Source organism: Rhynchophorus ferrugineus, unplaced genomic scaffold, assembly GCF_030347505.1.
Source record: "Rhynchophorus ferrugineus isolate W39M unplaced genomic scaffold, kcgeb_rfMv2 rfM2, whole genome shotgun sequence".
Taxonomy (NCBI): Eukaryota; Metazoa; Arthropoda; class Insecta; order Coleoptera; family Curculionidae; genus Rhynchophorus; species Rhynchophorus ferrugineus.
In genome coordinates this window covers 74,159,644-74,180,780 of record NW_027472581.1, presented here as the reverse complement: position 1 = coordinate 74,180,780, position 21,137 = coordinate 74,159,644, and the positions used below count along the sequence as shown (strand labels likewise).

At 30.8% G+C, this 21,137-nt stretch overlaps 1 protein-coding gene and 1 long non-coding RNA gene across 3 annotated transcripts; one reads left to right on the top strand and one right to left on the bottom strand.

Annotated features, from left to right (window-relative positions):
• Positions 1-2,239: 2,239 nt before the first annotated feature.
• Positions 2,240-18,664, bottom strand: LOC143190382 (opsin, ultraviolet-sensitive). Its single transcript, XM_076394625.1, has 6 exons — positions 18,553-18,664; positions 13,211-13,534; positions 13,022-13,152; positions 10,401-10,543; positions 6,059-6,321; positions 2,240-2,993 (listed from the first exon to the last, which is right to left on the bottom strand). The coding sequence occupies exons 2-6, from the start codon at positions 13,489-13,491 to the stop codon at positions 2,426-2,428; spliced, it is 1,386 nt and encodes a 461-aa protein (XP_076250740.1). The 5' UTR covers positions 13,492-13,534; positions 18,553-18,664; the 3' UTR covers positions 2,240-2,425.
• On the top strand, positions 6,747-7,999 carry LOC143190383 (uncharacterized). Of its 2 annotated transcripts, none has more exons than XR_013004224.1 (2): positions 6,747-6,849; positions 6,939-7,999. It is a non-coding gene; the product is annotated as an uncharacterized LOC143190383 (long non-coding RNA). The 2 variants fall into 2 exon arrangements; XR_013004225.1 differs by having other exon boundaries at positions 6,747-6,865.
• Positions 18,665-21,137: the final 2,473 nt, after the last annotated feature.

Here is a 21,137-nt window from a genome sequence, read left to right as displayed (position 1 = left end):
GTAGACCCGCATATTTCATCTAGAGACTACGCTGCGGAAACAGTTTTGAATTTATTTAATATTTGATACTAAAAGAAGCCTGACATTTAAATTCCACGTGAATGATAGTAAGAAGCTTAATGGTTGGAGCCATTTCTGAAACGAATGATCAGGGCGATGAAAAGTAGGCCACGTACGACGAAAATATGCGAAAAATATCGTGACTGAACTAGGGGACGTATCACAATCAGTTGCAGAGTCGGCATTAACACCAAGGCAGATGATGTTAAGTGTTTGGTTTAATTGGTAAGGCCAAACCCTAGTTCGATTCTCTACCGTCAAGAATTACTGCAATCGAAGTAGGCAATTCAAAAAACTGTTAGAACTGATCAATAGGAAAGGCGTTACCTCCAAGAAAACCTACATATCAATAGAAATTGGGCAAAAATTGAGAGAGTTCTATCGTATAATTCGGACCCGTACAGATACTTTTTGTTTCGGTCTCTGAAAACGGAATATAGTTTTACCTGAAAAATAGAATTCTATATAAATATTAACCACCTTTTTTATATCTATTATTTTATTGTATATAATACATTACTTACGGTAAAGTTAAAGTATGCAGAATTTGTTATTCATGAATAATAAGATTTTCATAAGATTACAAATATATTTTAATATTCAATATAATTTAACTGAACTTTAGTTAATTTATCTCGATAATAGTTATATTAAAATAATTAAATGATTTTTTATAATTTATTATTTATTTAAAAATTATGTTTAAAAGTAAACAATAACTATCAGCGTACAACAATTTTTCCTCTAGTACCATCCTGTAATATTTTGATTATATCATTATAGATTTCTAAGAAAGCAATAAATAAGATTTATTTATTAGCATATATATAAATGTTGCTAAGTGATGCATATATTTTTTACACGCACTTTTATAAAAATACAAATTATTTTTTAAAAATCCTAAAATAGTTTAACTCTTACACACTATTATGGTATATATAATTATTTTAAGATATAGCACATAATATAAAATATAATGCATATATAGTAATAAATATTATATACATATAAAATATGTGTATAAGCATACTAATCTTAAGGGGTTATACTATTTTCTCAAATGCTCATATAGCTCCATAAAATAGACTGACGATAAATATGCAGTAAGTCATATTTTTAGTAACAAGACGTTCCTGATTTTTTAAATGATTCACTCTAAGTAGAAGAGTGCAATGGAATACAGCTACAACTGTTGGAATATTAATATATGAACAATTAATGTGTATAACAATTGAAACTCGCTCGCGTATGCATGAAGTAGAAAATTCTTCCGCAATCATAAGTGCTGTAGCCGTAGATTAAATGATCCAATATTCATTTTTTGTCTCATTTCCAGCATCTGATGTCATTTTTAATATAGCACATCAAAGAAAAGTAGAATTCACTGAAATAAGTTACCCTATCATTAATTTTGAACTTAGTATCATTATTATTGCTACTGATATAAGATCACTAATGAAGCATTAGATAATAATTAACTTAATAATAAAATAACTTAATATAAAATTACTAATTAAATTTAATAACATGCTTATTTAAATTTGATCATTAAATATGCATAACCGATTTTTGTTATTTGTTTGTGTCTGATGTTATTATAAATAATGAAAAAATAAATTTCATATTAATTTTCTTTAATGTTCAATTGTAATTGATTTATTTTCCACAACTTCCTTCTATTCCAAACGCGATTAAGAACGATTATAAAGGATCTCTCTGTATTTATTTCTTCTGCAAATTTTGATAGAAAACATTATAGGAGATCTGGATCAGACTAGAGATTATAACAAATTATGGTACACCTCATCACCAAAACAAATCACAAACAAAGAACAAAGATAGGTTCAATTTACAAAATGAGTAAGTGGCTTTTGTAAAAATTACAGATCTTATGGTTAAATGGTTAGCAGAAGTCACCACGGCTTGATTTGATGATATTTAAAAACTGTATAAAATCCTAAAATAAACAGAAGATTTAGACAGAGTGCCAACGAACGTTTGAATGCCATCGTCTGGTCAATAGTACCCAAAGTGACATCGAGCTGACGACGGGTCATAACTGTTAAATGTTATGAACTCATTTCCACTCAGAGTTATGCAACTAAATAATGGAAGAGTAGCAGCCTTTAGCTTGGTATCGCACGATAGAAAGGAGACCAAAAAAACCTAATATAACGCATTTCAGTTGTCACCAGAGTGTATTTTTTGAGGGCCAGTAGTAGGCAAGGTGCTATTTTTGGTGTAATTGAAGATATAATAATAAAAGCCCCAACATTGTAGAAAGAAATATTCTTTAAAAAAATTCTTTTTCAGAACACCAAGCTACTATAACCTCCTTAACACTTTTTATGATGCTACCTGAAATTTATTCATCGCCACTCCTAGATTTATGGGCAGTTTTTGCAGATAAGGTCCTTGAAATTCTTCTTAAACTCGAGGTTCTATTGCTAAAAGAAGGTCTAAAGCAGATCATCAACGCATTGGAGGATTGTTGTCTAGTAAACTCAATATCTTGCTTTGCAGTGTTTCTATATTGGACTCGATCGGTGTCATCAACATTTACTTCGACATCAATCAGTTCCTCTTCAACGTTATCATTGTTGGCGAGGTCTTGAACGCGTGTCGATTTAGTTAATTCGCATGACCAAATTTTCTGTTGTCTAGGTCGTCTTCCGGTAAACATCTTTACTAAATGCTCCCGAAACTTCGGATGGGAAACGGCGTAGACATAAGGGTCGATAGCACTAGCTGATTTACAGAACAAGGCAGGGATCATTGATGATACGGGTGTTATTAGATCCTTTCTTCCGGTGATACCGAATAGGGATATTACGGAATAAGGGGTCCATGACAATGTCCAAAGGAATATGACACCCAGCACTATCGTGGCTAATTTAACATCTTGTTTTCTTTGGAGTTCCTCTTTCGTATGCCTGAAAAATTATATAATTCTATTTAGTTTTACTTTAGTTATACCAGATTTAATATAACCAGATATAACATGTCAATTGAAAAATTGCCGACCTGGCACATAAATGGCGCTACTGGAATTAAATCCATATGTTTTTTAGTTAGCCCTAACCCTCAAAAGATGCGTGTATAAATTTAACAGCTGTTGCATCATTATTTTCTGAATTATAGCATATATTTTGAGTGAAGCAACTTTTGTTATTGCGAAAAAATGGATAAAAAAAATTTTGCGACTTGATAAAATATTGCTTTTTGAAGTGAAAAAATACAGTTGAAGCAAAAACTTGGCTTGATGACGAGTTTCCTGACACTTTCCCAGGAAAATCAACCATCAAGGATTGGTATGCTAAGTTTAAACATGGTGAAATGATCACTGAATACGGTGAATGCAGTGGACGCCCAAAAGAGATTGTTACCGACGAAAATGTTTAAAAAATCCACAAAATGATTTTGAATGGCCGTAAATTGCAATTGAATGAAATAGCAGACACTCTAAAGATATCAACTGAACGTGTACATCATAACATATTTAGGTATGCTAGAGAAAGCTCTGTGCAAAGTGGGTGCCGTGCTAGCTTACTTTTGACCAAAAACAACGACGAGTTGATGATTCAGAGCAGTGTTTGAAGATGATCAAGCATAATAAACCCGAGTTTCTACGTTGATATGGGACAATGGATGAAAAATGGCTTCATCATTTCACTCCGAAGTCCAATCGACTTTCATCCGAGTGGACTGCACACGATAAACCCGCTCCAAAGCGTGGGAAAACGCAACAGTCGGGTGGCAATGTTATGGCGTGTGCAATTTGGGATGCGCATGGAATAATTTTCATTGACTACCTTGAAAAAGGAAGAACCATCAACAGCGACTATTATATAGCATTATTGGACCGTTTGAAGGACAAAATCGCCGAAAATCGGCCGCATTTGAAGAAAAAGGAAGTGCTGCTTCACCAAGACAATGCACCGTGTCACAAGTCAGTGAAAACGACAAAAATCCATGAATTGGGTTTCGAATTGCTTCCTCATCCACCGTATTCTCCAGATCTGGGCCCCAGCAACTATTTCCTGTTCTCGAATTCTCGCTGGGAAGAAATTTTCTTCAAATGAAGAGGTGATCGCCAAAACTGCCCTATTTTCGTATCGAAAAGTTGGAGGGTCGTTATAATCAATGTATCACCCTTGAAGGGAATTTATGTTGAATAAAAAAAAACTAATTTTGCCAAAAAATATATTTTATATGGTAGACCGGCGACTTTTCAATTGACCTGTTATATTGTAAATAAAATATTGCATATATGCCTTATTGAATTGATTATTGTCGAACCCTTAATAGATAAAAAGCATATAAATGCATAAGTTCAATCAAGTAAGGAAATTATTTGGATCAAAGGTAACTTAAAGAAAAATGCTGTTGATCGATTCACCCTTTCAGTACTTTTTTGAAGCTAGTACCTTTTGCCTTATATACTTAGTGTTTCTAAATAATAGCAATTTATTTTTTAAAGATTAGCTTGATGTCTACTATCTATTAGATATTTGCAACTAAATTTCATAAAACATGTCAATTGGAGAAAATGCAATAAACCAATGTAAACAACTGTTAAGCAACCTAATCTAGCTATTAAATTCTATGGTTTTGAGATTTTGGAACATAAAATTACCATTCTCCATTTAGTATAATTCAATTATTCAGTGCATAGAGACGTTAATTATAGACCGCTCAAAACTGCATTTTCTACATTCATTACTTTTATTGTTTCATTTTAAGATATCTGCTGTCGAAGCCCGCTAAACGCTTTTAGAGACTTATAATGATGTCGCCTATTATCCCAGCTGTAGGTTTTGGTTTCAATAATTTCACAGTGGTGATTTTAAAATCAATGACAAAGAAGGGCCTAGAGGATCCAAATATATCCAAGATAGCGAATGAACAAGACTTATATTGTAGCAATTTTTCTTCTTTCAAATATGTAAACTAAAGTATATAGCGATAAGCGCATTTTACATCGATAGAAACAGCGGTGCAAGGTGCTAGGTCTAAAGTGTGCCGTGTACGAAGTAGAACTTTTCTTCAAATAGTTTTACTTGGTTGCGCAAGAAGACTTCCATTGGAGATAATGCTAATAGATTTAGAAGATTCAGAAGATTATAATAGATTTCAAAAAAACTCAGAGTTAATGCGGTAACATTGCTACGTTTTGATGTCCCAAATTTAAATGACGTATGTACAAAATAACTTTGAACAGACTATAGTATATACTGCTGCATGCCTAGCCCTCATATTAGTCTAACATCATATTAGAAGTGAAGTTATTGCCTGTTAAACAGTGAGGATTTACTGATACCTCAAATATTTTTTTAAATTGATTTCTATTCTAACATCGACTTTAGTCACACGGACTCTTATCTGGTTAGTACAATTGGCTTTGGCTTTAAATTAATCATCAAGCTCCATGACCTTCCTTTTATTAATTTTTCGAATCTAAATCTGAATGCTTCAGAAGGATTTCTTCATAGTACTCTTTATTCACCATTTCTTCTGAACCACTTAATTTTTTTAATTTATAGGAACGCATGAATGAAATACAGGATAACTGGCGCAATCCAACTATAACTAAATACGGTTCGGTTAAAAAATAAAACATAAGACGTCTTCCATGCCCTAAATATTTATCAAAATAGGTCGAATAAACTTGTTAATTCTCTTAAAATATAATAATTATAAATAGTGATATAGGTTTATATGGTTATACGACTCTAAAATGTATTCGGCAATATCTCTTTGGGATATCTTATAACATTTATAGGCATATACTTTCGATGTAACTACCATTTTTAATATTCTCAGCAATTCAGAATAGAAAATTCCATTTCCTAAATAATAATCAAAACAAATTACTTTAATGCATTCTGTGAAAAAATACTTCTTTAACAATTATAATTAAGAATAATAAACTAGTCTTTAGTTAAGAATAATAAACTAGTGATATTTAATTTAACTGTCCTAATTTTGTATAATTTACCTAAACGATTCTCTTTTTGGATGCGAACCAAATGGTCGTCTCTTAACCACGTGAAGGATTCTTAAGTAACAGAAGGTGATTAAATTGAATGGAATCACCCATGCGGCCACGAAAAACACCATGATAAAGATCTTCGTTGGACGGCTCTCGGTCAAGTAGTCGAAACTGCAGCTTACCAAATATCCTTCGTACTGGTACTTCCCGAAACCGATGTCAAACAGTTGAATTGACGAAAAGGTCAGCCCATAAACCCAAGCGCATATCTGAAACATGAGTTCTGGGTAACTAGCGCGTGAATGTGTATTCCTAATTAAATTTTAAAATTAAAATATTCATCAACTCGATTTAATGGACATATTACGAGGGATATACTACAATTATTGAAAATACAAAGTTTATTACAGATTTCATTTATTTAATTCAATTGTACACTTAACTATTATATCATAGAAGCATTATCACAATTAAACTAAAATAAATATTCATTTTCTTCTAGATGTAACGGCCCTCTTCAATTAAGGCACGTTTTCGATTTACAGCCTAAAATATTTCGTTAAAACAGCAAAAGAAACCTTTTTTTCAATGTCAGTATATCTACATGTTGCCAATCTTACGCAAGCGCACTCTCGATTCACATTCTTTTCTATTTCCTCTTGTTTACCATCGTTATTCAGTGTGTGCTCATAAAGCGGCTAGTTAAGACTTAAGGCTAGTTAAGTGTTTTATGTACATATTTATTACTGATTGTTACTCATTAACTGAAAAATTGGAAACAATTAGGGTCATTTTTGGTATGTAAGTACATATGTAAGTACGTACAAATTAAATAATTTTAATATGTATTTTTTTTTAAACTTATTTTATAATTTAATTTTTTCAGACAAAATGCCACCGAAACGATTATCGACTTCCGAGACTGATAAAAAGAGATGCCGAAAATCACTCACGATAAGATCTAAACTAGAAGTATTACGTCGTATAGAAGCTGGAGAGAAAATTGTTGAAATTTTTAAGGCAATAGGACTTGCGAAATCTACCTTTAAACTATTTGCAATAAAAAAGAAGACATTAAAATATATTTACAATCTGCTAGCGCCGATTAGGCCGCATCTAAGGAATATCCCAACATTTTAAAGGGTATTATTGAAAGAGGTGGTTATAAACCTGAAGTGTTAAACATCCTCCTTTAAAACGATCCATTAGCTGTTATAAATCGCTGAAGAATGGAACAGACAAGAAGGCAAGACAAGTAACATTGGACAATTTTGTTATGTCATGCCCATCCTTACCAGCAAAAAAATTATGACGACAATATCTGCAGGGTACAATTTCTTTATCGTCTTCAGATTAAAGCCATTTATAAGAAATGTATATACACATATTTTATTATGTAATATGTAATATTAACTTGTTTCATTTTTGTTTATAGATTATTGTTGGTTTTTGGAGTCTGTTATTATTTTATGTAGAAATGTATCCCATATAAATCCCATTGCATTTGTACTAATTTGTATTAGAATAATAGATTTATTATACTATATCTTATTCTTCTTTGTCATTTGTTCGTAGTTTTTGTTCTTCAATTACTATTTTAGATTAATAATTACTTCATTTTCACTTTTGCTTCTGACTTTCATAATTCGGTTGATCAGTTCTTCTGTTAATCCTTCTCAAACTGTTTGCTTAATTATTTTCATTGCATCATAGTCATTTTTTATTATCTTTCCATCATCTTCATGTTCAAATATTAGATCTCTTAGTGAATGTGGACATCAAATATGTTGTATAGATGGTATAGATGTTATGTAATACGGCCCAGACTATCCGGCTATCTGTTTTTGTTGACTACCAGAATGGTGAATGAGTGAGACGGGTTGGTTTACCCCCAGTGTCGCTTTGTATTTCTTCTTTTCGTTAAATAAAATAATATTTTCAAGTAAATTAATAGTTTTTGTTTTCTAAATCCTTTCACATATTATAACTTAGATAGTCCTTATTATTTTTCATCAATGTCTTTAATGCATAAATATTTTTGAATTTATAAGTAATTAAAGTACTTACAAGCTTGTTCAAACTCTTTATAACATTGATAAGCCGTAGAAGCTTATTTAATGCGTCATTTTTCTTTTCACCGAACCTTTCTTCGGAATTTCCTTTTCCTTTTTAGCATTATTGTATAAAATTCTCCATTTTAAATAATTATAGATTGAAAATCGTATATATCTGATAGATTGAAGCTCAAGTGAGAAACATAATTACTTGAATATATTACTTTTTTGGAATTATTACTGATATTATTAATTAATTATAATTTTAAGTATTACCATATCAGCTGAAAAATGTCCACTCTAAGAAATACATGCCTTTAGGAAATATATAACTTTTATAACGTTTTAACTTTTCTATATATTTCATATGTATTACACAATATATATTTGGCTTCCAAGCAGACATAGCGAAAACTGCATGCTAAATATTCCAATATCAAGATCTGTAGAGAAATAATAATGTTTCTGTAATAGTTCTTGGTAATAGTGACTTGGCAAGTGTTGCGGATAAGTGAAATGCACTGAATACAATTAATGCTACAAAACAATGATTTATAATATAATTTGTCTTCGAGAAAGAGTTATTGGTTGCTCAATGACAATATATGAATTACTAATCTAATATTTATGATAACCAAAATACATAAACTATTTTTTTATTTGAGTTTAATTTTCTGTCGGAATAATATGATATTTTTTTTTGTTTTTTATATCGTAGTAATAGGAATTCAAAGGGTATGTTTTATAGTGTTTTTAAATTTCTGGAGAATGTATGAATATCTGTCTTATTAATTGCTTATAAGACATTCTCGGTTAACGTGAATTCAGAAACTAATGTCACACCATTTCATCACTTAAAATCTTATTTGTAGAAATATGCAATTTTTTATCTTGGCTGGGTTGAGATCGATACCAGATTGCAACCCGTGTAGAAATACAGAACCCAACATTGGCAGATATCCAGAGATGTAACAAATGCCAACGTTAGAAAGGATATTATTACAATATTATACTCCATACATAACATACATGACCTACATGGGTTTTTAAATTTTGATAATTTAATTAATACCTGATATACACAGGGATTCACTTTATATCAACATTAACAGATTCTAAAATACTATAAGTATCATTAAACCATCAAACCATTAAACATCATTAAATATTAAACTTAAATTTATCAGACTTAAAAGATATTTGAGGTTACTCAACTTTGATACTTTGAAAATCAGGCAAATCAGGCCATCAAAGGTCCTGGAGAAGTTTAAAAAATCCGCCTATATGAAATTTTTACCAAGAATGATGCGGTTTACTTCACCTGCTAACCTCACAACTTGATGAATTAACAAATATTTATCTCTTAATACAAACTGGCCGATTTCCATGATGTTTCTCGTTTTCATAGTTTGGTTGTGAGCAATTACTCTAGATGATATTAAGAGAGTCTAACTCGATATAAGTCTATTTCAGAATGGAAGAATATTTTTGCAAACTGAAGATATAATTTCTAATATTTGTAGGCCACTTCTGTGGAAGATTCTGAAATCAACATATTAATAAATCAGTCCAATATTATGCTACCAGAAACTGGAACTTGAAACCGAAAAATGATTTTAAGGGCCAATATCAAGGTGTGCTCGTACAATTTTTGTCTGTAAAACGATACCCGAGCCAACGCATGAATTACATCTTGGTTTCATTTGTGACGAAATTTTGATCAAGATACGCCAACAGCTCACTCGTTCCTAATGATTGTAAGCTACCGGTTATGTTCTGTCCAATTTAGAGAAATATTTATTTTTGACATTTCCAGTAGAGCTTTCATCGGCTTCCAAATAATATAATGATATATCGATATTGAAGAGCATGGTTTCCATTTCTCCTCTCTTTTTACATCTCTAATTTTTTTGATGGTGTAACTACTACTTACTTACTCTCTTGTTTCCCGAATCAAGTGAATCGAACTATTGTTTACTTATCCGTGACAGTTTATGAAAATCTGTGATTAGATGTTTCGGTCTTTGATATTGCTTGGGTGTACGCATTTTGTATATCATTATTAAGCTTAAAATTAAGTCAACTCATTAAATCAAGCTTAGTACTTTTTATTTGCCAGAAATTAAAAAATAAATAAGTACAGTCTCGATAAAATCACTGAACTAAAGTCTTTAGATTTCTTTAGATCTATGGATCAGAGGGGAATTTTTTCAGCTGATGTGTGAGTAATGGTCTTTAAAACAATAATTAATATGAGGCATTCTCTATATATTAATGGATAATAACATACTCACCACTGAGGCTCTTATCCTTATCTTCGTAAACTTTCGTCTAAGCGGATAAGTAATAACAAAATAGCGATCAAATGAAATGGAAGCCAAAGTAACTATTGATACCGTTCCACTCAAACCTCCTATGAATCCATAAATTCGACAAGCTGAAATTAATTTCGATTATCATCAGCATACTAAAACGTTCATCATGTATATATTACTCTGATGCAAATTATTAAAATGTTTAATGTTCAGTGCGTTATACTCGAAGGAAGCTATAAATACTCAACAGTTATTGAACATAATTTATGAAATATTTTGAAGAAATGAGGAAAATTTAAACTATTTTTAATCTATATAGTTTAATACCAAGATTGTAATTTTTAAGATTGATCATTTCTTAGAGTTTTTAATGTTTTTTTTTTTTACAAAATTAGAATGTATGAAATTAAAATGTTATGTTATTATGTTACAGTTTAGTTTTATTTTCATTTTTTTATATTAATTTATTTTTATATAATTTTAGTTAAAATTTTAATTCCATCTTCTTAGATAATAGTAGCGATATTTTGGCTGAAGCTTGTATCTTAGAATGCTGTGTATATAATCTATTTTGAACTCTAATGAAAAATTATAACAGAGAGTAAAAGATAAGTAAAAATTTGGTAGAAAACGTGCGAGTTCGTCAGAAATCTATTTAGAGAAGAGCTCATCGAATTACTAAGAAAATGAACAAAATCGGAAGAATGGAACAATTGAAACATTATTTAAGAAAAACATTTGAAACTCAGGAAAAGCATTATTTATATAGAATGACAAAGCTATAAAAGAATGTAGTATTTTTTATTGTATACGTAAATAGATAAATTAAATTAATTAATTTAATTTAAAATTTTTACACATTTTTAAAATTATTAAGGAAATATTTTGTTTATGTTCTGTGTTGTTTTGATATATGACAAAATAATATGCTTCGCTATTATTTAAATACTTCTGATTATAAAGTAAATAAATTGGAGCTATACTTTTCTGCAACGGAAGTCGATATTCATTTATTTTGCAGACATGACCTAACCAATTTACTTGTCAATTAGAATAAAATTCACATAAAATTAGACCTAAACCATGCATACGCAAAATTCATATATCCTATGAGTTCGGGTTTCATTAAGATTGACACAGAAGATGTACCCAATCCATTAAACAGCGATAGAGCGACATTATTTTATGAGCAATCAGCATATCCATAATATGCCCATTTCTTTTATACATTACTTTATTATGATGTAATCGTGATGAATCGATGACGAAATATCGTATCATTCAGTACTGTCTATTCAGTGATTATTTGAGCTTTTATCTCAAACTTTGATCAAACACAGAAAGTTATCACCAGTCTCATTCAGCATCAAATACATTTTTTCAATGTTTATCTAACAATAATTAAATAATTAAAACTAATAATAAACATTTTGTAATTGATATGAACAATTAATAATGAATAATATGAATCATATATACATATAGAAACTATAAAGAAAATTAAACAATGCTAAGATGCAGATGTTTGTAAACAATATTAAAGACAATACTATAAAAGCCAGAAAGCCTTTCGATAAAAATACCGGTAAAAATTTAAATTACATAAATAATATAACTTTAGTGATAATTAAAATGAAATTTTGAATTATCATCCCCAAAAAAAGTCACTAAAGATTAGAGAAAATATTATGTACTGTGGTCCAAAAAGTATTAGGTGTTTGCATGTATTAGCGATATTTAATATATTGGTGATACTGCAAAGTACCAGTGTAAAAAACTGTTAAACAGCTGTTAACTAAATGTTATATTCGATAGGATTGACATCTCACAGCATAAAATAATAACAATTTCATCAAACTTAATGGTATTCCGTTATATCGCAATTGTAGGTTTTGGTTCAATGATTTAAAAATTGTTATTTTGATGACGATAACAATGGATGTGAATTTTAAGATGTATTGGATGACAACTCAGTTCAAACTATTTAGGACTTAGCTTTATTGATAGCTTAGCACTCGATAAGCGAATTGCTTCCATGCATTTATACATTCCAAAACCGAATGGAAATAGTATTGCAGCATATTGCATTTACCAACATCAGTAGAATAAGTTTAATGACATATTGTTGCAAAAGAGACCATCAATAGCGAGTAACAAACAAAAATTCACTCTCTTGCATGACGTTTGGCCACACGTTGAAACAGTTGTAAAGGATGCATTGTTATAGCTTAAAGTGCGAAAATGGATCTACAATTGGATTGCTACCAAATAAATATCGTTTTTTCGTATGGTATTATCATGTTGCCACTAATATGGGAAAACCTAATTAATATATTTTGTACCATTTTTGTCAATATAAGTTTTTTTAAAGTGAAAATATGATCAGAATATAAGCAAGTACCTAATAATACTTCTGAAAAAGTCGCAAAAATTTAGTTTTGTGTGAGAAGACGTGTTGTATAAACAACATAAATTTATAATCATTTTTTTACATCCTACTAGTTATTAGTACTCTATAATTATACCTATTCCCGGTATATTTTTCAGTACTATTGAGTAACTGAACAAAACACAAATTAAAATTATAAAAATATTTTTACCTATATTCCCTAAAACTGGTCCGCTATGGCAACTGTTATATATGAGTAAAGGCATCTCGCACATCATTAAACCATCACTAACTGCCAAATTCACTATGAGCGTATTGGCCGATGTGCGCAATGATTTATTCCTACGAACAAATAAAATAATATCGAAACACAATAGAAACAGTTGAAATATAGGCTTACCTAATGAATAATAAAATCACAACCAGATTTCCAGTAAACCCGATAATCATAATAAAGGTGTACATCACAGCTAATATTGTGAAACTGGACCTCTTTGGAGGATCGAACTTCATCCAATGCGTATTAATGTCGTAGATATTTTCTTCAAAAAACCATCCCTTGTTCCATTCATTTACGTTCCACTTACTTTTAAAGGCACCGATCAATGCTTCCATCGCATCTACATCGGCATTTTCAGTAGTATTATTTACATTAAGAGGAGACACGTTCATACTATCCATTCCTGTTGAAGAACAACAATCATCTCGCAGGTCTTCGGCATAACTATTAAAAAGTAACATAACGTCAATTTATAAGAGTAAGTATCCATAAAGTTTAATGGGAATTAGATTCATCTCTCGGGAATGCCCGGTATTAAATTTACCTTATTATATAAGGCCGGTTTTTATGAGCGTCACTACACAAAATTACTTTACCTTATATATTAAATAAACACAATTTATTTACTATAAACTGATGTAGAAAAAATATATCGGGATATCTGGTCGTGACAGAATTTTATTATAAGGTGAACAAAAGATTAGTAAGCAGTCTTTAATTTATAATATATAATCTAATATATTGCTATACACATAACAGTATTGCTGTTTATGTAACTTGGTACAATCTTGGGCAAAAAGAATTTACCGAATTAGTTCAAGTTGTACATTCGGTCAAAAATATTAGAAATTCTTTCAAAATATTAAAATAATAGAAAAGCAGTTCGTTAAGTTGGTCTTCCAAAATAATACTTCACTTTTTTTCTTTATATTTTATTTCAAGCATATATCGCGTGAAATTAATAAGAATGAAATTTTAGAAGGAATGATTTAAACGTTTGTTATAATCTTACATTAAAAGTATTTTTATATCATTCAATATTCCATTGCCTTTATAAAATACTAGCAGACCCAACGATGTCCTGTTCATTTGTTTTTTATTACTTGATACATACATAGTTCTCGTTTTATTATCTATCTTCCGTTATCGTATCATATATGGTATCATTATCCGTTGAATAACTATATAAATTGGTTATAATTTTACCATCCCCAAAGTTGAATAACGTGTGTTAAATTTTTTACAAATTTTTAACCCTTTTACAAATGCCAAATGAATCATCATCGGTTATTAAAAACAAAGAACTAATTTAATGGTCACTTGTCCGTGAATGCTCTGTGTGTGTCGGATCCAGTGGTTACATTCATGGAGGTTGCAATTCATCCCACAGAAAACCCATGTCATCTCTTCCACAAGAAAGGTTTTCTACCAAGCATTTCGCGTCTAAAAATCGAGAACGTCCTAATTCCATTGTCAGAAGGAATCATCCATGTCGGTCTTCTCTTCGATCAGGAGTTTAGGTGGAACATCCAGATTCAAAGTTCCTTCCAGAGAGGTCAAGGTATTGTCAATCTGCTGACCACCACTCGTCAACCAGCCCAACAGGCTTCCTGTCTCAATAAAATATCTCCTGTACAAGATGCTAGTTCGTTTAATCGTTCTATAGGGCTCGAGTGTCTATTTCAAATACGTCTAGGTGGAACATCTTAAAACTAAAAAAAAAACAGAAAAAAATTCTCAGGAGAATAATTAATGCTCGCTGGTTCGCCGAGAATAATCAAATTCATATAGAAACAGATGTCTCCCAATTTCACGATTTTATATCCAAGCTCTACTCGAAAGATTCCTTGACTCTTCGTCTCTCAGATAATAGATATACCAAGCTCGCTGATATTTTAGGCAAACAACTCATCCGGCTCTTCCTGGTCTTATCTCTTACTCCCAATCGTCTCGACCTTTCCAGTCGAGCGATTAACTCAGGTACAGCAAGATTCATGGTGTGATAACGACGCTATGTCCTTGCCTGCCCCTCGTGTATCTAAACGATGTCATCGGTTACGGACACTCTCCTTACCAGCAATAAGAAGTATCTGTTAGGGTCATCTATTCAGTTGATAAGGTGGGGTATATCAGCTGATAAAGTGGGTAGCCCAGAGGCAGCCTCCACATAACCAGTACAACTCGCTTATTCTTGTGGGTCTCCGCCACCAGGTATCCGTAATAGGATTCTTTAAACTCTACCCGGTTTCAGGCCAAAAAAGTTCTGTGTGCTTTTCATTCTCTCAATCTATTAGCTCCGAGACGTTCATTGTATTGCTTTTGATTTTCATTTCCAACCTGGTCTCTTAAATTTACATTCTGCATTTAGAGTTCTTCTACCGTTCATTAACGGACAGCTCATTTAACGGACTGTTAATTAATATTTATGTATTACGTGTACATGGATCAATATGTTTTGTTCAAGCAAGCTTACTTGGCAAAAGTGGTATTTTGTTTTACAAAATAATTAATAGAATTGTAGATGAAAGTTCACTAATTTAGAGAAATGACATATGTTAGTGGTAAAAAACAAATATGTATTAGTTTTTATAGGGGGTTATTCTGGTATAAGGATTTAAATTTTAGATTTTTCTAAATAGGAGAAAAAACATCAAAAGCATTTCTACTATTCATTTCTTTAAATACTATTTATATATAGCCTACCCAAAGTAGCAGCCAACTTACGTCATCAAGATGTATAATGTATTGCCCATTCCAGTTTGTAAATTTGTTTTTATATCAAACAATATTTTCCTTCTAATTTTATTCCAGTTAAAAAGAGATACTATGATGTCTGATAAGTTCGAGCATATAACCGAATCAGCCTGTAAAAGTCGTTCGGTTGTCAAATGTCTGGAAAATTCTTCAAAACATTAGTGATAAGGGGTTATAAACCGACGGTTGATTTGGCGCTTTGCTTGTTTTGATATATTGAAAATCGCTGCTAATATTTTTGATTATTCTGGTTAAAAATGCCAAGGCCAAAAAACTAGTCGGTTCTTGCCAGTAAAATGCGTTAGAGAGGTATCGTAACTATTAAGTATTGATACTATTAAATATTAGGCTGCTGGGGTTTTTATTGGGAATATTTGTATTGTCTTGCAGCTGCGCTGAATATTAGTATGGACACTAGAACTAAATCTCCCATATTAAAGAGTAACGATATAATTTTGGATTCACCTAGTATCTACGTATCTTGGTACTATCTCTATTCATGATTAAATTAATGAAATGTATGAAAACGTTGAATAGTTTTTTTTAATATAAAAATAATTTACAATTATTTCAGAGATAACTGGTCAGCATAAGCTGTAATTAAGAATTGGCTTGCAAAATATTAATTATGTTTTGAAGGTACCATATCAAAGAATGAGGTATTTCAAATTGTTACTTAGTAAATATAAATAAATTGTTTAATTATGTTTTATCTAATTTCCTTTTTTAGAAATAGGGCAGAAAAATATTCACAATAGATATGACAAGAGATCGTCTTCTTCCCTATCACTGCGTATATCGAAGCTAAAATAAACTAAAATGCGGTTAAACGCGGCAACATTGCGCCGTTTACGTCATAAATTGAGATGACGTGGTTCACTGCTACTTTGGATACACTATATAATACATTTTTAACTACAAAAATAATTAGAAAAAGACTGTTAGATTATGAAATCTATATACAAGCCGGCACTCCACTCAATAAACGTTCTAGTTGGGTTAAATATGTGGCCCGGTCCTTATGTGGATCATTTCTAACTATAAAATGGAAAAAAACAACTGTTCCATCTCGTTCTTGAATGTCCAAACATCTAATTCACCATAGATATTGAAATTAACGTTATAATTTAATGAAGAGACAACGGTCCACTATGGTCGGTTTGGAATGCTTGCGAAACGAAAGGAAAATTCCGCTTGTTTATGACTAAAGATTGTGTAAACTGCCACAGGATCCATAGAATTAGGATTCCATATTCAACATACAGTCGATAAACAAACCCAGAGACGCTGGAATGGAATTTAAAATAATCAGAGCTTAAACTTGTGATACCAAGGATATTTCGATTTTTGCTCTATCTTAGTGTATCCGCTCTTCCTGTTCCTCGCTCGTGTCGCCCAAGTCTTTTTCGCGTAAAAGTTAAGATATGAATGCAGAAAATTTATTTTGTGTCCAATTTATTTCTTCATGCTTTTTATGATCTTATGATATTTTATGAAATCGCTTTGATTGCTCACTGGTGATGAAGACGAAGTTCTTAAGGCATTTTTTCCACTTGCTTGTTGAACTGGCTTCAACACTGATAATACGTCAGGATATTTATATGTATGCCATTTTTTTTGTCTTTATACCGACCACATTCACCGAGCAAAAGTATTAATTATTTACGTGATTTTTCTGTTTTCTCTACAACGTTGGCACAGAAAAACACAAGTATGCATTTTCCACCTGTACAGAGCTTTATTGTAACTTATAAATCTTAATCTGGATATATGTTGACTAATGCAATGCATTGCAAAATAACTGTCTACATTTAACTAACACGTTGTACTCGTAATGGGTTCTTGATATTGACTTATACAGTGATGTACCATCTGGTGGTTTGATGTTGTATGAAGTACAATTTATTACTATTTGTTATACTAAAGTAATAACCAATAAGATATATTTAGTAACATATTATTTTTCAATCATTGCGACCAAATGCAACGCCCGTTTTGCAAAGTTTCTCATACCCAAATTGTTTAGTAAAAAGTTGTAATAATATTTTTAGGATTCTAACTGTATTTTGCTACTTGATATAACGGAGGAAACCGTTTTAACTAGTTAATTAGAATAATAAACATTGTTATATTCGACCGTATTTATTCTCGATATATATGACACTGTATCAGTTAGATTTTTTTTACAGTTTTCATGCACAGAAACTTCTGCATTAGAAAGTTCACCTTTCTGTATGCACTACTGAATAACAAAATAATAAAAATTAAATTTAAAATTTTTATTTTACTTACATAGTGATTGAGATGGTATTGACATAACCGAACTGAAAACTAAATTTATTCTGCAAGATTTATAATTATTGACCTGATATTTGATACCGTCGTTATTTTTCCTGAACGGACGATGCTCCCGCTATCTTCATCTCCTATTTCATTATTTTATAGTTATATTAAGCGTTTATAATTTATTTTAATCGAAATATCAGTTATATTTATAATAGCACTATAATGCATAATCTAAAAGGATTGCCAAATAACAAAATTTTATGGCTCCAATATTTCTTTAAAATTCTATTTTTAGTAATTTTAAATTGAATAATTAATTTGTAATAGAAATAAAATTATTTATTGTTCTAAACTCTTCCGTAACATACGTCTCTTGAACAACATTGTTTATCTATTTATATAAACAAACAAATTCTACATACCATGAGACATTTTATCCTTTTATATAGATGCACAACAAACTTTCAGAGTAAGTGTAACTACGAACGAATATTGCAAATTTAACTTCCAAAATATTTAAAGAAAAGCGTGAACTTGTATATCCATGCTAATGTTCAATTTAAACCAAGCTTCTATTTTTGACCACATGATATATCAAGAACTTCATTACTACATGAGGAATACGTCTATTAAAATTATGATCATATGGCGAAGGTGCTAGTTTGTGTATATTTCAGGAAATAGTTAATAAATTTTCCATGCCAGATATTTTACTGGTTGCTGTTTAATGATTATTTTTTTTTTACTTAATTAATTATTTAATTTAATTTGTAAAATAAAAAAATCGTAGGAATTCATTATTTACATCTTAATATTAAAATTCAATATTAATTTAAAAAAAAGAATATATTAAGCCAATAAATTAAATTCATTCATGATTGAATGGTGAAGGAAATTGTTTCAAATTAAATTAAAACTAAAATTACCAAAACGATTTTAAAAGACTTCAGTAGTTGTTGGGCTTATAGTAGAATACACAAAACTAAATGAAGTCTATTTGTAAATAATAATAGGTACTAATACTGTTTTAATCCACCAACATAGTTGTTTCAAACTAGTAATTAAGTATTTATGTATGTAAACCACTTGTTAAGAGGATTAAGTACATTTTCTGGGTATAAAAATGTATGGTATTGTTATAGAATGTACTAAAAAATTGGTTTAGATGTATCATTAGGTTTACAATTTCAAATTTTCACTGCTTCTTCGCAAATATTTAATTTTAATAAAATCGCATAACTTTGGAGGTATCTTTTGAATCTACCCAAAGGTCGAACTAATAATTGTTTAACCAGATTACATACCATTAATCACAACGACCACTGCCCGTTTCATCTAAATAGTACAATATAAGTTCTAATTTAACTATTCTCAAGTAGATTATCACTTGTTTGGAAACATGCGAAACAGAAAGAAAAAGTCTCAAAGACATTTTTTACTTATTATTATATTATTACTAACTATTGTTGACTAACTTACAATTTTCTATCTCTACAGTGACTTAAAGTTAGTTGTTATCTAGGAGAACCCATGGACCCTTAGTTAGTCTCTAATAAAATTAAATAAAAATTAGTAGATCATTTCAGTGTTTTTCAATACTCTTTGTACTACACAACTCCTCAAGATGATACGGTTTTATTCTCTTGAGTCTGTGTTCTAGTTCAGTGTGATCTAAGCATTGCAGCAGTTCGGTGTTAACACAGGTTCGAAGTTTTCCTCATGTCTGTTCCCTAATGTCGAATAGAATGTATCGCAGTATGTATCAGCAAATATAGACACAGAAATATTTACTGTTTGTGATATGTCACATGTATAGAGTCGGTAAAGAACAAGACTCAAAGCACTGCCTTGCGGTACACCTGCTTTGGTTACTTTTCATTGTTCAGCAAGCTTATTCTTGTTTAACTCCACATATAAAGTTACGGAGTTGCTAGTCTTTGTCAAAGGCTTGTGCTACGCCCAAGAACAGAGCTGAGTAAACTTTTTTCTCTCCGTAGGCTTCTTCCTGGTCAGTTGTTGATGTTCAAAAAACAAAGTCTACGGTCGATAACATACCATGTAAATGTCTCTATGATGAAAAGTTGATTTTCTTCAACACAGGTAAGTGTATTTGATTGTTTAGCTTTGCCTTAAAAATATTAGAAAAATAGACAAAAGCATTTTTAGTAAAGAAGATATACAGAATATCTACTGATGTTTTGTTTAGCAAGCTTATTCATGTTTAATTCCATATAAAAAGTTACGGACTTACTAGACTTTATGTTGTGCTACGTCCACGAATATAGCTGAGCAAACTTTTTTCTCTCTGTAGGCTTCTTCCTGGTTAGTTGTTGAAGGTTTGTTCAAAAAACCAAAATCTACGATCGATAGCATATCATGTAAGTGTCTCTATGGTGAAAAATCGATTTTCTCCAACACAGGTAAGTATTTTTGATTGTTCAGCTTTGCCCTAAAAATATTAGAAAAATAGACAAAAGCATTTTTAGTAAAGAAGATATACAGAATATCTACTGATGTTTTGTTTAGCAAGCTTATTCATGTTTAATTCCATATAAAAAGTTACGGACTTACTAGACTTTATGTTGTGCTACGTCCACGAATATAGCTGAGCAAACTTTTTTCCCTCTGTAGGCTTCTTCCTGGTTAGTTGTTGAATGTTTGTTCAAAAAACCAAAATCTACGATCGATAGCATACCATGTAAGTGTCTCTATGGTGAAAAATCGATTTTCTCCAACACAGGTAAGTATTTTTGATTGTTCAGCTTTGCCCTAAAAATATTAGAAAAATAGACAAAAGCATTTTTAGTAAAGAAGATGTACAGAATATCTACTGATGTTTTGTTTAGCAAGCTTACTCATGTTTAATTCCATATAAAAAGTTACGGACTTTCTAGACTTTATGTTGTGCTACGTCCACGAATATAGCTGAGCAAACTTTTTTCTCTCTGTAGGCTTCTTCCTGGTTAGTTGTTGAATGTTTGTTCAAAAAACCAAAATCTACGATCGA

Bases quoted from the DNA above. Each gene is read 5' to 3' on its own strand.
- LOC143190382 (XM_076394625.1), bottom strand. From the start codon at position 13,491: ATGGATAGTATGAACGTGTCTCCTCTTAATGTAAATAATACTACTGAA. The intron at 13,153-13,210 runs GTAAGCCTATAT...ATTTGTTCGTAG, and splicing joins GTGATTTTATTATTCATTAG to GAATAAATCATTGCGCACAT. The intron at 2,994-6,058 runs GTAAATTATACA...ATAATTTTTCAG, and splicing joins CCAAAAAGAGAATCGTTTAG to GCATACGAAAGAGGAACTCC.